At 41.8% G+C, this 16,214-nt stretch overlaps 1 protein-coding gene across 1 annotated transcript in view; it reads right to left on the bottom strand.

Moving 5' to 3' along the window:
• Nucleotides 1–16,214, bottom strand: part of ITPR1 (inositol 1,4,5-trisphosphate receptor type 1) — a 296,128-nt gene that overhangs the window by 117,502 nt on the left and 162,412 nt on the right. The window contains exons 34-39 of the mRNA XM_073230964.1: nt 13,708–13,833; nt 11,692–11,820; nt 9,458–9,578; nt 6,793–6,977; nt 3,129–3,277; nt 2,090–2,201 (exon numbers count right to left, since the gene is read on the bottom strand). Of these exons, the coding sequence (XP_073087065.1) occupies nt 2,090–2,201; nt 3,129–3,277; nt 6,793–6,977; nt 9,458–9,578; nt 11,692–11,820; nt 13,708–13,833 (822 nt within the window). The remainder of the gene's footprint in view (nt 1–2,089; nt 2,202–3,128; nt 3,278–6,792; nt 6,978–9,457; nt 9,579–11,691; nt 11,821–13,707; nt 13,834–16,214) is intronic.

Below are 16,214 nucleotides of genomic sequence, written 5' to 3'. Positions count from 1 at the left end.
ACGTTCAACTAATGTGAATGGTGAAGTAGAATTTTCCAACAAAGGACAGGGCCAGAAGCATTGCAAGTATGGGCTGTAGGTACTGGAGCTGCTGACTAACACAGGTTTCTAGAATGCCTTCCTTGGCTGCATGGCATTCCCCATACTTGTCTATCGTATTTTCACTTCATGAAGGGGGATGACACCCGTGATCAGACTGGAAAGAAATGTCATCTCTCCTCCAAGCCTCTGCTGAAAAGGGCTATGAGCTAGGACCTACGACCTCGTCTAAACTGATAATGTGCCCTCTCCTGGAGACCTCTATCTACTGCACTCTTAGAGCCCCAGGCTCTTAAGTTTTTCCTTGAGCTTTACAATAGACAGTGTTATAACATCTCAGCTCAGCTATCTCCCAGGGTCTACAAGGATGCTCTCCCAGCTAACACTGAAGGGTTGGGAAGGGCAGAAGAGAGCCATGCCTTCCACGTGGCCCCACAGACCCTGACATACTTATCTGCCAAGCAGCAGACTCAGACAACTCCTAGTGTTTCTACTTTCCTTTAATAAAACGGAAATGTAAAGGAAATGAATGCGTAACCACAGCTTATGACATTCTTTGGAGTAGATACACCAAGTTTAACTACCTCAGTTATAGGAGGGGACATTTATCCTGAAGTAGAGAGAAGTGTGGTCTCCCTATTTTAGAATCAAATTTTATGCCCCAAAGGTGCACGTATATTCACAGGTGGTTACAGCTCCATTGATGGATTTTCTTATTATAGAGAGTGAATTTCTGTTAATTCAAATTACATTTTAAAAATATTTCTTAAAGGTCACTCTAGGAAAAGTAAAGATCTTAAGGAATAGAATGGTTATTATTTATTTCTCTGTTAAGTAGATTCTCTGCTATCAGCCTTTCCCTTCTTTCTTTCTTTTTTTTTTCTTAAGCTCAAGACCGACATAGGTGCCATACAGGTGTTTGTATGAACAGATCATCTCATCTCATCATTTCTGACTTATCCAGGGCCTTTTTTGCTTCTATCATTTATATTTACAAGCTCTTTCCAGCAGGTTTCTTCTAAGAAATTCCTACTGAAGTTATAGGTACTTATTTTCTCATTGCTCAACATCCATTCACCTTTTAATTTATGTACTTAAAAACTTAGAGTGACATTTAAAAGCTTTGTGATTTGAGGACAGTGGAGGAATATACACAGCAAAAAGGATTGTGCACTTCTCTGTGGTATTTTTCTTATCCAAAGACTCTCAGGCTTTAAATTGCTGTAAATTAGGGATAGATGTTGCGTAGGTTACAGAGCAATATTCCTGAATACTTTTACACTTGCAAAAATCTGGTTTTCACCATCCATTGACAAGGCAGGCTGTGATTTAATTATTGAGGCTTCCTCACAGAGATGAATAAATGAACTACTAGGGATTTCAGTATGTTGATTATATCAGTGCTGCTAAAAGTGGCTATGAGATCATTATTGAACATACTACCTTCAAGTGAAAACTGGTGAAATTTTAAACTAAGGCCCATAATTTTTGGCTGGAGGCAGAAAGAAGGGGTGATGGGATTATTTTTACCCCACTTAGACTAAAATTGGAGGTGTGGGGAACAGTCTCTGAACAAGTGTCATGTTCCATGCACTGTCCATTTCACAGTCTCAATTAGAAATAGTGACATGTTTGCCTGCCTTAATTCCAGTTAGAACTGGAGAGTTTCTTAATACACTGGGAGGGCTGTACAACATCTCATCAGAAAAAAGCAAGTAAGCCCACAGGTATGCTTAGCTGATACCCCAAATTAAGGAGTTCATACACCAGAGGCATTTACATTCTCACTGGGAATTCAAATAGATGGAAAATTTTATTACTGTTTCTCTGACACTAGATTATGTATGTGGCAAGCAGCCTGTATGAGACAACTAAGTATATTTGACTTTTAAAAGAGACAGTCACATGTCTTCACTATCTCAGGGGCAGGATAAATAGCTTTAAAATAAAAAGTTAACCCATCGCACACTTTCCCTGAACGAAGGTGGATTTCTAACCACCCCATTTTAACAGCAAATCCTGGTTTGAACATGAAAATAAAATGTAGTACCTTTTCTCCATAGCCTCTATCTTTGGTCATCATTTCTCTGAGGGTTTGTAGGACCTTAATGCAGAGTTTCTCCTCATTTTCCTCCAGCAGCTGTTTAGTATGTTTTATTAACCTGAATGGGGGAAAACCATGCATTATGTCCCTGGAATGATCTTTAAGTTAAAAAAACACTTCACAAGCAACTCACTGTACCAAGTCAGTTAATGAACAAATATTTATCAAGGACTCCCAGGATAAACCTGCTTCAATTCAGTACGAGTGAGATACAACGTCTCAACAGCGACACCTGCTGATCACTAGCGGCAAACAGGCTCATCGGGCAATCGGAGTCCGCCAGGCCAGGGAGTCATTATAGGGGCAGGAGAAATCCAGTAGAGGTACACTCAAACCTGCTCGTTCATACAGTGCGGCCATTTATCCACTGAAGATTGCTGGTAACATGGCTAAAATATGCCAGCAGTGTAAAATACCCCATGACGATGACGGCCAGAGGAACCCATACTCTTTCCTTATCCACAGTGTCATCCTTTGGGGGACCCAAAAAAGTAAGAAACTCAGAGGCAGAGCCCACTTTCCGGTTAAACAACAAACCAACCTAAAGGTAAAAGTCAAGTGGCAATTTCTGGTTATGGGACAAGCTGTTCTTTTTAGATTTTGCCCCAAGGGATAAACAAAGAAACTACAAATTTGTTAAGAAAAGACTGTGGGATCATGGGAGGTCTGAGCTTTTTGAGGGCAGAAGGGTCATGACTTTTTAGGACTGTGTTCCAGCCCAGGGTGGGTGCTCTATCAGTACTTGTTAATGGGAGATGAACCCACAGGCATGCAGTTAAGAAGAGAAATTATCACCAAAACAACAGCGCCCATAAGTAGGACTGAACCTGCCAACTTAACTCTGGGACGGTCAGCACTGGACTCTAGCACATGAGCCTTGGACTCATCAGAGTCAAAATCCAGGCCAGTGTCTCCTTCAGGAATAACTGCTTTGTCTGCTCCGCAGGGCTCTGAAACTGACCCCCCAGAGACAGAGGCCGCTTACTTGCAAATGAAGCCCCCACTTTCACACTTTCTCCTGGCATCTGTGTTCTCTGGGAAAAGCAACTCGGGTCTGTGGAGCACATCCACGAGCACGGAGAGCTCGGCCTGTACCAGGGGCCGCAGGCGGTCCTCCAGCGCCGAGACGATGTCCTGGAACGGGAAGCACAGCCTTGGTGAGCTTGGGTGGAGGGCGACTACAGGAGGGAGAGAACATTCAGTTCTGACCCAAAATGTGAGCATAGGCTAGGCTGTCTAGTATTGATCTCACAGTGTTAAGCATTGCCCAGTGGTTACCTGAAGCATTAGTCTCTGAGGCAGAAAACAAAATAAAAACAAGTCAACATTCCAACTGGCCCTTCTTTTGAGATGGCCTTTATGCTATTCAAGGGATCATTCCATATTTCAAAATATGACACAAAAAATACATTCAACAACATGGAAAGATGTCTTACAATATGAGTATACAAAATGGTTAAATAATAGTATGGACTCTATGATCTGACTTTCTATAAACAACAGCAACAGCTAAAGGATATTTACCAAACATTATCAAAACATCACTGGTGATTCTCTCTGGGTTAGTGGGAATATAGGTGATGCTAATTTTCTTTTATATACCAGCACATGTGAATGTTGTCTAATTATTTCCAATGAGCATGAACTATTTATATAATAAAAAGTCTTACAAAAATGAGAACACAAATGAATGAACATGCTTTATCAACATGCTAAATATGTACCCTGATAGCATGATGGTCTTCAAATGCAAAACACATAGCTGTAGGAAAGGAAAACAGAGAGAAGTTGAAAGAGCAGCAAAACCAACACAACAAACACCATATAAAGGCAAATGGCAGAAAACAGATGAGAAATATCTTCAAAAGATGCTAAAGTCTTTGCATGGCTGGGTAGCTCAGAACCTAACCAGAGGCATGCTGGCTAGGGTGGGGGCAGAATACAGCACGTTAGATGTAGGGGGACCTGGTTAACCAAGGATTGTGTGGGAAGGGCCACTTGAATTGCATTTGCCTCAACCAGGGACCCAAATTTCACAGATAATGGTCAATAAAGAAAGAAGTGACTGATCTTAGCCAGAAACTAAAATGTGAATGTTATTTTACTTTATCTTGTATTTTTAAAAGACTTGTAATTGCCCAATAATATTTAGGATGCATTAAAAAATGCATAAAGGAATCAAACTATTTCTTTAGTGGTGGAGGCAATTTTCCCAACAAAATTGTAGGTGTACATTGCAACATCCTTTAATTCATGCAGACTTTCACAGCACAGTCAAAAAAGGGTCATTTCTGCAAAACTGTCTGAGGGTCTCATCAATGTCTCCAAGAGTTTCCTCTTTGAGAATACCCAGTGTCTTCTTTAGTAGTTACTGGTCCTAGTTGGCAAATCTTTATTTGCCTACAGCATTTGCATGGTATTGAAGTAGCTCCTCAATATCCTACTATGAAATCCTGCATCTTTTGCAAGTTTTGAACTTTACATTGCAATTGATTTGCACTGTATTGTCAAATGTATGACACTCAGCAATTGGAGAGAGACCAACACACAGGGTGGCAAAGCGATGGGCAGGGAAGGATGTTGGTGTTAAGTGAGGGGGATTCTAAATGGGGATTAATTCCATAAGCGGTCAGTTTATAAGTGAATGTTCTTACATGAGGGCAGCTTTGCTGTCCTGGGCAATCATAACTACAGGGGCTCTGACAATAAATCATTAGATAACAAGGACCCTTTCAGCCACTGGGAAAGTCTTCCTAACAAGCATTACCTATACTTAAGTATTTTATTTTATTTCCCCCAAACATGCACAATAAATCAAAAAAGAACATAAGAAACTGGTGTGTTTGGCTACAGATGATTTTGTTTGAGTAGGCAAGAAAATACTGTGCATTCACACAGTTCATACAGGGTGTACGGTTCACCACTACCCTTTCTAAAAACATGGTGGAGCCATTCGGAACCGAATTATCTTTGACAATCAGTTGTGTCAAGGGAGAGCTGAAATTCCTTCCTTGGCCTGAGAGGCCCTCCCTGCCCATCTCCCCAGCTCAGTGGGCTCCAGCCACACTCACCTTCCACTCTCTTTGAATGTGCCACACTCTCTTCTGGATAACGGTCTTTTCATAGGCTGTTTTCCTCCCTTCCATTCCTTTCTTTAAAGACATCCTACATTTCTCTGATCTTGGTTCAAATGTTACTTCCTCCTCAAAGCCTTCCTCAATCACCGTCCCAGCCCAGGGTAAGATTAGGTTGTCATCACAATCTTGCATAGCCCTCCTCACTTCTCTTGAGTGTCTGCCCCTTTTGCTGTTTTACTTTTATCTATGTGATTAGCTGATTAATGTCTCCCTTCCAGAACTTGAGACCCTCTGAAGGCAGGGACTGTTTCCAGTTTTGCTCACCACTGTATTCCTGGGGCTAGTGTGGGGCTGATGAATGAATGAGCGAGCTTTTTTGTCTCTTGGTAAGTTATATAACCTCACAGAGGCTCATTTATTTCATCTGATGGTGATTATTATAGCTGTAACAGTAAGGACAATAATAATAGTAATAATAAGGGCTGCCATGTGATTCCTAGGTCATAAAGGCAATACAGCTGGCACTCGTCTTTCTCCAGGGACATGTATCTTGGGAGCCAGCCAGTGGCCACGTTGTGAGGAAGCCCAGACCAAGTGGGGAGACTATTTAAGATGTTGTGGACAACCAGCCTCGACCGCCAAATAGGTGAGTGAGCAAGATTTCAAAAGGAGTCTACCCACAGCCACCATCTGTCTGCAACTGTATGAAAGACCCTGAGCAGGACTCTCCTCCCTGACCCCAGCCAACCTCCCGGAAGTAAAAGAAAATAAAATAATTGCTGCTGTGATTTGTTAAAGGGCATAGCTAACTAGAACATGTCATCGACTCTCTTAATCCTCAAGTCAAGCCCCCGGAATTGAAGTGAAGTAACTTTCCCGAAGTTAAAACATTTTCTAAGAGGAGCCAGGATCTGAACCCAGGCACTGGCAGAGATCTTAGTCTTTACCACTGTACCACAGCACCAAGCTCATTCAAAGGACCTGCAAGTCCCAAACTGTGATCATTGGACTACCTGTGAGAGAATCACTTGAGGTGCTTGTTAAAAAAAAAAAGGTATTAATGTTATGATATATGTTCAAGTGTTTAACAGCCATATAATACTCGCTAATCTCCCCTTTGACAAAAGGAGAGATTTCTTCACAGATGCTACGAAAAAGAGAGTAAAATCTAGCTGCAATTTAACAATACTTTTATGTTCATTTGGCTCATTCTGATATAAAGCTCTTCTCTCAGAGCTTGTTTTGTCTCTGATTCCAGAGACTAAATATCCCCGGGTGATGAGAACAATGGAGCCCTCATGCCTTTAATCTAAGCATCCTCTTGTAATAACCAACTGTTCCTTTCTAATAAGAGCAAAGCCCCCATTCTTCATAAAGAAATCTGTATACCTATGAATAACCTTTAAAGACCATAACTTTATCAGGAGCTTTTCTCTTCCCAGTTAGCTTCGCACTCTTGTGACATCTCCCTACAGCCAATCTGGGATTTCCCCTGGTTCAAGGAAGCACTGCTGTGTGTGGAAAACACCTTAGGGCAGGTTCAGGTTCAATTCTGTCAGTACTAGGCATTACCTGTAATCTCTCGATGATATTCCGGTAGTCTCTAGAAGCTGCCAGAACAGAGTCTCTACGAGCCGCATTGCGGGCTGTCAGCCGCCAGTTCATGGCGGTTTTCTGTACAATGTTATGGGACTTCAGAAAGAGGTTGTTGACTTGGCTGTCCAGGTCCACAGGAATGGCAATGGCCCGGCTCTTGGCTGCACAGAAGAAAGATGACTCATGAGTCTACAGCTTTCATGGGAGATGCCCTAGAGACAGACTTACTCCCCATCACCCATTGCACAGAAATTTTTTCATGCCTATAATGTGTCAGCTTGCATGTACTGACTGTAAACACTGAGGAGCTCCACTGAACTGTACCAGCCTTTAGGTGAGGGTTTTCCAACATGAATTTTGGAGGACAGCAGCTCTGAGGGATGTTAAAATGTTCTAAGGTCATAAAATTTGGGTGAGTCAAAGTTCAGTGAGTTTCCTCAATCAATAGCTTCTTAGGGTCTCCAATGTGTTCATAAATTTTGAGGATTATTATGACGAGGAACTAGTTTGTCCAATGAACTATTTTTCTAAAAATTATCTCTGGAGTTCTATACAACCATCTACAAAATGCTGAGTTAAGCCAAATGCAACACAAAATGTGACATTTACAATGTCAGCTCTTTTTTCTATATTGTCTCTTTTCTTCCACTCCTAAAATAGGACAACTCCAGCCTAACCATGAGAAAAACATCCATGAAGCCCACAACAGGGGACATTCTACAGGACACCCAACCAGTAATCCCCAAGCCTGCCAAAGTAATAAAAAATATGGAAAGTCTGAGCACCTGTCACAGACTAGACGAGACTGGAGAGGCATAACAACTTAATGCAACATGGTGGCCTAGATTAAATCGTGGAGCAGAAAAAGTGATGAAAACCAAATCAAGTCTAGAGTTTCATGCACAGCAATGGGCTAACGTCAGTTTCCTAGTTTTGACAAACAGGCTGGTGATGGAAGATGTTGACAGTGGGGGGAGCTGGGTGAGGAGTCCATGGGAACTCTCTGTGTTATTCTTGGTAAATTACCTCTAAATCTAAAATGATTCCAAAATAAATCTAAAATTACTCCAAATTTAAAATTATCTTTAAAAAGGAAGATAAAACTAATAATCTTTTTTTCCATATGGGAAATCCAACAACCTCCAGAAAATAAGACAACTATTCCCTATCTTCAATGCCTTGTAAGACTAGAAGCAAAGAGGTGTTATTACCTGTATCTAACTGTAAAGACAACTTTGGAAGAAGAATCTAAGAAGCAACCATTTAAGTATAATTAAAAAAAATGTAAGGAAATGAACCATCAAACCAGCTAACAAATTTCTAACAGTTTTATAAAGAAAGTGGGAAATTTGGGAAAAAATACAAATGTAAATGTAAAAAGCAGGACTCACAGGATACACTTGGCTAGAAACTATGCATCTTGGACACCCCTCTGCAAGCTAAACAATGAAAAATAGCGGGCTTTGGGTGTAATTTTAGTCCAGAGGGAAGCCTTGATTCCCCAAAGGAGTCAAGTCTGAGTTCCTGGGGCTGAGTTGTGGCATTTCCCAAACACCAGCTTGTCTTGACTTTTCTCAACACGGCCAAGACTATTAAAACATTTTCATCTCTCTAATGAGTGTTGAGCTAGTCAGGTCAGTGACCTGACGAAATTTTAACCAACAACTTCATGATACACGTCTGGTCAGAGTAAAGTAACTTGGGGAGTCATGTCAGAGCCCTGTGTCAGACATATCACATCATGAACCTGTCATCTACACACTTTCGAAAGCCTAATGCCTTTTTGTGAAATAGTGCCAGCCAAAGAATAAAAAGATGCCAATACCCACCATATGAGAGTAAAGGAAATGAGACAGGGATGACTGCATTCAGGCAACAAGCCCCAATAAACACCACCTATACTTGCAGGACAGCAGCTAAACAGCAATAAAAACCCCACTTGTCTTTGCTGGCAGCTGTCTGCAGGGACCCACATAGCTCCTATAGGCAAATAACTTTTCAAATTAGGCAGGAAGATTACCCCCCCTTTGCATAATAGCATTTATGGCAAGGGGCAAGAGATCTAAGTAGTAAGAGTCTGATAAAGGGAGGGTGAAGGGAGTGGTAATTTTCCTAACTTCCTTTCAAAGCTGCCTCTGACAGGTGATCATGAGGGGAGGAGGAAGAAGAGGTGAACCGTTGATGGTGGAGACGCAAAAGAGTAGCATGCTGTTTCTGAGAAATGGTGTTCTTCCTCAGGATTAGATGTGTGCTTTACAGGAAAACAAGTTCCCATATGGTCAAGCACATTTCCTGGATTGAACAAGTTAGTTTCTTGAATAAGGGACTTCCCAGGACTTTGAAGAATCTTGTCTGTGCTCTGACTTGCCAAGAGTTGCCTAACATTTGAATAGTAGAATCTTGTTTTTCAAAACCTGTCATTCTTGCAGACATACTGGCTCTTAACTTTGGGAGATGCTGGCTTGGGGGACAAAAGCGAAGTTTAGGAATCAACAAGACTTCAGTTCCAGTTCTGGCTCTGCAACTTCTGGTGTGTGGAAGCTGAGAAGAGCAAGAGCCAGTGCTCCAGAAATGGTGGCCTTGACTGCTGGGAGGCAATCCATTCTCATCACGGTAAATCCAAACCAAAGTGGCATCTTACCTACATCAGAGAGCACCCGGATGCAGCTCTCCACGGAGGCCTTTTGGTTCGGCATCAACCAGTTGCAGTGGTAAACCCGGAACACACCTTGCAACAGTTGCACAAAGACAGGCTGGCGAGTCTGTGAGGAAGAGAGGCCAAGAGAGAGGTGATGGGGAGACTTATTTGTGGATACACTGAGCAGAAACAGACCCTGCCTTCACCCATGGGTTAGGGGACCTTTATGCAAGGCGGGGAAGGAGTGACTGGTTATGAGCTGGAAAGCTGTCTCCTCCAGCGAGAAAATATCAGGAGCATTTTAAAGCAAAGCACAAACATGATGCTATCTACGTTGGACTACAAGGAGCAGTGGGAGCCGAGTTTGAAAACGGGCATTCTTGTCCGGTCATCAACTGACTGTCTGACTTGGGCAAATTACTCCACCTCTCTGAGATTTAACTTTGTTCAATATACAAAATAACTGGATTGAGAGATTAACCTCAAAGTTCTTTCCAGACTTTATATCCTACATGTAGAACCTCTATTTTTAATTTGCAAGAACTGGCAAGTGGATCTCCCCTGGAATATACCTTTCTATTTCCAGCAATGTCTTCAATGACCCAAAGAGAAGACAGTTCTGATGGTGACAATACTCATTTACCATAGATGAGTACTTAGACGTTGGCTCCATGGTAGGATTTATTTGTCTCTGTGACGGTATACACTTGTACCCATTTTAAAGTAAGAGAACTCAAACAGCCACTTAATCAGTTTGACACCAATTTTCTGAATTCATTTAAAAGTTATCATTTTGGTCATCAAAGAAAAGAAGTATTGGAAAACTCTAGAGAGTTAGGAACAAGATCAAAGAAAAAACAATTGGAAGTGCTGGGGGAAAGAGTCTAGCACAAGAAAATAAAACAGGTTAATGAAAATTCAGAGCCTCTTCCATAAACACTGTTGTGATAACTCTCACTTCTTAAGCACCACGTACTTTATGACAGGGTCATCTGTGCCTTGATACCAACCCTAGGACACAGAGTCACCTTCATGCCATAAATAAGAATGAAGCCAGGACGGCAGAGCAGAGAGTTGACTTCAGAATCTTGGACGCCAAAAATCTGTGCTCTTTCTCCTCAGGTTGCCTGTCAACCACGATCTGCTGGCTTTCTTTGAGAGGTTCCTTCTGTTCTACACCTCACAGCCACCCAGACAGGACACTGTGTCGCTGACAGAGGACAGGAGCATCAGGCGGTTGGCTGGGACACCCTGACACTCAGCTCCCAAGAGCAGCTGGCCCAAGGAGAGCGGTCATTCACTGAGGGCCCATGCTCGCTGCCTGATACACGTCTCCGGAACCCTCGCCAGGACCCGATGAGGTAAGCAGTGGTGTTTCCACCTGCCTTACCAGCTAGTTTGTGGAGCTGGGTGAGGAACCCACTGTCCTAACCCAAAGAAAGAAGTGTCCTTTGACTAAACTACTTCAACTGAACCGGTATTTATTGAACATCTGTTCTGTTCCCATCTGACACCTGGATAAACAAAAAGGGAGTACCTTGGCCAGAAGAGCTGCCTCTGACTTACCCATTACAGTGGCCATCTGGAGGCATCGGCTCAGTCCACCACATGGCTGCCTGTCACCCTCTTCCTGAAATTCCCCCCCTAGGTAGTTCCTGAGGTCCCCCTTGCTCCTCATCTCCTTTTTAATCTTCCTGTGGCCTCTTCTACACCCCGTGTTTTAACTATTTGTGTCCTGCCCAGTTCCCTTCCAGCCAACAACTTCATTTTTCCGCCTGAGACTTTGGCTAGCAAAGGTTAATATTTGGCCTCTACCACTCCACTCTCCTGAGTCTCACTGATGCATTTACTCATCAAATAAGCATCTACCAGGTGCCAGGCACAACACTAGGTACAAGGGACAGTGCAGCATGTGAGACAACTGTGCATGGAAGGCACAACTCCGCCCTTCTTACCACAGTTTACAGTTTAGCAGGAAACAGTCCAAGCTACTGTTTATTAAGCACCCCCTGTGTGTCAGGCATTATGCTAGATGTTTCATAAACACCATCTCCAATGTCTCAGGTACTTCTCTGTCCAAGCAATCCTGTAAAAGCTTATCCTCCACAAGAGAAAAGCCCCTGGTACCAGTGCTTCACAGAGCAGTGCATCTCTCGCCTCTCACTCCCCACTCAGCACTGGCTCCAACCGGTGATGATCCATGGCGGACACCCTGCACCTAAGTTTGCACTTCTTACCTGCAGCGTTGTACTCTGGTCCGAGAAGGGAGAGCTGAAGAAGGTCGTGACGATGCTCATGACAATCTCGGTGACATACTTCTCCAAGACGGAGTCTGCGTGTTTCCTGTCACTTGTGTTGTTGCAGGCCTGGAACACAACAGGACGCTTGAGACATTACACCAAAACCTGTATGTCAGCTGTGAGATTAAGAGTCCTGCGACCATGCCTGCTAAACTGACCACCCTTAAAACAAAAGCAAAGGCCTGCAGGCAGTGTTCTTCCTTGTAAGAGGTAACAAGAATCAAAATAAATCAAGGGAAATAAGCAGCAGATAAAGCAGCTCAAACAGCCCAGCAAGTAACCACAACACATTAAAATTGGGTGGTACCTACAAGGCCAGTGCTTCCAAATTCCAACCCATGTGTGACAAATCTGAAACCCCAAAAGGCAGTAAGTAGCCTGTTAACTAAAGCCATCTCCAATTTCCTCTAAAAGGAACTGTCCTCCTGGTCAAACCATTCACCTGCTCTAGGCCATGGCTTCCTAATCCACATAACTGAGAGAAATGAGTGTCTCACTGAGGCCCACTGTGCAAAATTCTCCAAACCTGGACCAATTTTTCCCTCAATAAAAATTTTTGGTGATAAGAGGTGTTGTTGAAAATAGCAGGCTGTGATGCAGAATAACCAACTGGATGTTTTGGGGTGAGGAGAGACTTCACGTTTTGCTTCTACTTTACCTGGTTTTGCTGCTCAGAGTAAGATTAGACATTTACAAGGACAGTTTCAGAAAATGTATTTTTAAAAATGAAGTTTTAAAATGTTAGTCCCTTAATTCAATACATAACATTGCTTTTCATAAGCAATTATGCAATAAAGGGCAAAAACAAATCAAGTTTTATTAACTGACTACAATGTTCTGAGCTCAATGCCAAGCATGTTGTGGACAGGGTAAATGAAATTAGTAAATGATTTTACAGTGTTTCTGAATACTTTAATGCAGGGGCAGCAAAGCTACAGGATTGGTGGCCATTTTCATACACTGAGTTTTATTAGACCACAGACGTGCCCATTTGTTCACATACTGTCATGGCTACTTCCTGTTACCAGGGCAGGGGGAGCAGGTGTGACAGACTGGCTGGCTGGCCATCAAAGCTGAACACACCCACTATCTGGCCCTTTCTAGAAAACTCTGCAAAGCCCTGCTCCATCCCATGCCCCAAACCCCAGACTTATCAGATTAAAAGACTAGAGGAATTTGTGATTAAAAAAATGTCTGTGATACCATCACCTGAGTATTATTAAATATAGTCCAGTAAAACAAGTTCTTGTACGCTTCTGCCTCACCCTAGTCATTCATTGTGTAGTCAGGCAAAAAATATCACATTCTAGGATTCTGCAACACACCTTTTTTCTTTTTAACATCACAGCATTTCTGGATTGGGCTTTACCTCACAATTAGTTTTTGCAAAGTTATGTTATTTTCCTCCTCCCCCCAAAGCCCAACCACCAGAAGACTCATATAAAGTCCACAGTGTATCCTGTAATGTAGTAGTCCTACGGCCTTAGAATGAATAATAAGCTCAGTGCAAACCTACCCCCACCACTGGGCCATGAAAGCAACAGATGGAAAGTGAAGGGCTTTGCAGAATCTTCAATACCAGATTATCGAAGGTAAATGCTCAAACTCAGGGAGGTGTTCTTCAAGGAGAGACATATTGCCAATGAAAAGAAAATGATAAACTTGATTTTAATATGTCCCAGGTTATCAATGACAAATCAATCCAGAAAGGAATGAAATGAAAACCAGAAATAGCCTATCTTATCTTAAGCTCGACAAATGAAACCTATTCTCACCTGAGAGGAAAAGGTAGACAGCCATGACACGTGTGAAAGTGTAAGAGCCACCTCTGCCTCCTCATGTCCGGAGTTAGAGGGTTGACATTAGGCAGCTCTTTGCCTTACACCTGCACAGGGATGCCCAGACACACACACAGACACTGTGACTCTGCTCCCTTAGTTCCAGAGGGCTTACCCTGCAGATGTCCACAAGGAAATTCTCAAACAGTTTCCACATGTGATTGCTGGTGTAAATCTCCTTCATTTCCACCTCAGTATCCACATAGCAGTGATTTAGGAAGTTGATGTATGCAATCTTAACCTGGAAGATACACACACAGGCTTTTCTGAAAAACCAACCTGGCATGTGTAGAGCTGATTAGCTGCCTCATCTTAACAGGAGGATAGACAGTGACAGTCATTTCACTGTCCCCTGCCAGCTTTCACTTCTACGATTTTTTGATATTCAGAATTCACCATTTTAAAATTCAAAAACAAAGCTTTTGGGAGAGTATTTTCAAGACCACAAGGTAAAGAATAGAACAAAAAACTCTGACCAGAGAAGAGAAGATGGACTTGTTTGACCACATTAAAATTAAGAATTTCCATTCATGAAAAGGCACCACTAGTGGGGGAAGCTGTTTGCAGTGCATATCCCAAAGGATTCCTACAGATTTGTGCATGTAAGACAGACACTACAAAGAAAAATAGGCAAAAATTTGAAGATATTCCTTTCTTGAAGGAATATGAAGTGTCCAAGAAACAAAAACAAAACATGGAAAGGGACTCAACTTCACTTATAATCAAGGACACAGAAATTGGAACCATTCAGATTTCACTATACACCTACCAGACTGAAAAACAAATAAAGGGTCTGATAATACCAAGAGTTGGGAGGGAGTTAAGAGCAACAAGGGCTCTGGAAGGAGGGACAGCCACTGGAGCAACTACTGCTAGAGAACCACTTGAGATGAGCAGGTTGAGCAGAAGCAATGCACCTATGTGACCTGCATGTCCACCTCTAAGTGTGCACCTGGGAAGATGTGTATGCACGTGAGCCAGGACAGGTGCACCGGTTTTAACAGCCCAAAACTAGGACCAGCTGAGCTCAGTATCTCAGAAGAAGAGAAAGTCACCCTGCAGTACAGTGGCCTGGGAGATGCTCCAAAGCCAGGGCAACAAACACAGCCGCACACGTCCAGGCAGATGAATGGTGGTGCCATGATGGGAATCTATGCAAGGACAGGGACCATATAAAGGGAGTCCCAAACCTGGTAGAGCTGCATTATAGTATTTAGGGAAAGGGTTACATAAAACCTGACTCGTGGCTCCTCCATAAGGAGAGCCCTTTGGGGGAGGTCACAACTGGGAAAGGACTTGGCCCACAAGTTGGTAGTATTTCTTGACCTGGCCTGTGGTTCCACTGTTCCTTCTGGAGTTATTCTTATACTATGCAACTCAGAATTATGCACTCTTCCATGCTTATATTGTATTTCAAACAAAATGGGTGAAAAACAAGGTAAAATATTCATCCATAATAAGAGTAATTCAAATAAAAACTATGTCGAAATACCATTTTAATTTAGTAGGTAAATGAAAATCCAGAAGTTTGATAACATATTGGGTGGATAAGGCTATGAGGAAAGTACAATCTTGTTTTATTTTCTTACTTTTGTAATTATTATTTAATATTATTTTCTCATATTATTATAAACTGGTTCAACATTCATGGAGGCAATTATGGTACAATTGTGTAATGGAAATTATGTAACTGTGAAAAAAGAATGTGGACTCTCTGTATGGACTGATATGAATAGTGTACCTAGCATGTCACCTTTTGTGTTAAGAAAAGAAAGGATTAAAAAATACATTATTTGTATTTGTTTATAAGCAAAACTCTACAAGGATATACAAGAACATACTAAATGACTTTTTGTGGGGTGGGAGGGAACAGATTAGGATATTTTTCATAATTTACTCCTTTATCACCTCTGCTGTTTTAACATTTCAAAATGTTCAAAAAATTCAAAAGCTTTTCAAAAAATTCATCTAAAAACATAATTAGCATATATTTTGATGTGTACTACATATGCTATGTGTGTATATATATATTTAGTTTAAAATATAAACTAATAGTATGTATTTTAAAACAAAGGATAAAATACATACTGCATGATCCATTTTTGTCTAGCTAATACATTTTTGTTACTAGCTAATACATATGAAGAGAGGGGAAAAAGACTGGAAGGAATCACCTTTGAAATATAATAGGAATTTATTATGGGTGGTGGCATTATAGATTATTTTAATTTTCTTATTGGTTACCTGTTGTTCCTCTTTTATAATTGTCATTCATTATTTTTGCAACACAAGTTTTTATTTTAAAGAGTAAACTTACATGCATATGAACTACTTTTCAGCTCACTCAATCTCATTTCTGAGAAGTTCACTCAATGATATCCTCTTTGCTTAACGGGTTTGAATTATTAGTTTCCTAGAGTTGAAACACTGCTGCATTTTTCCACTCTTGTCGAAGAGACAGGAGGACGGACTAATATGGTCCACATTCTTTTTGCACAAAATCAACACATGGGAAACTGTTGTTTCAGTCAACTGAAATCTCACTTAAAAAGGAGCTGCAGGTTTCAAAACTGAGATGTCCCACCCAGTCCCACCCAGCCACAGCCCACATGCCATGTGGCG

Source organism: Manis javanica, chromosome 3 (assembly GCF_040802235.1).
Source record: "Manis javanica isolate MJ-LG chromosome 3, MJ_LKY, whole genome shotgun sequence".
Taxonomy (NCBI): Eukaryota; Metazoa; Chordata; class Mammalia; order Pholidota; family Manidae; genus Manis; species Manis javanica.
The sequence above is the reverse complement of the archived record's forward strand: the minus strand, read 5'-3'. Positions and strand labels throughout refer to the sequence as shown.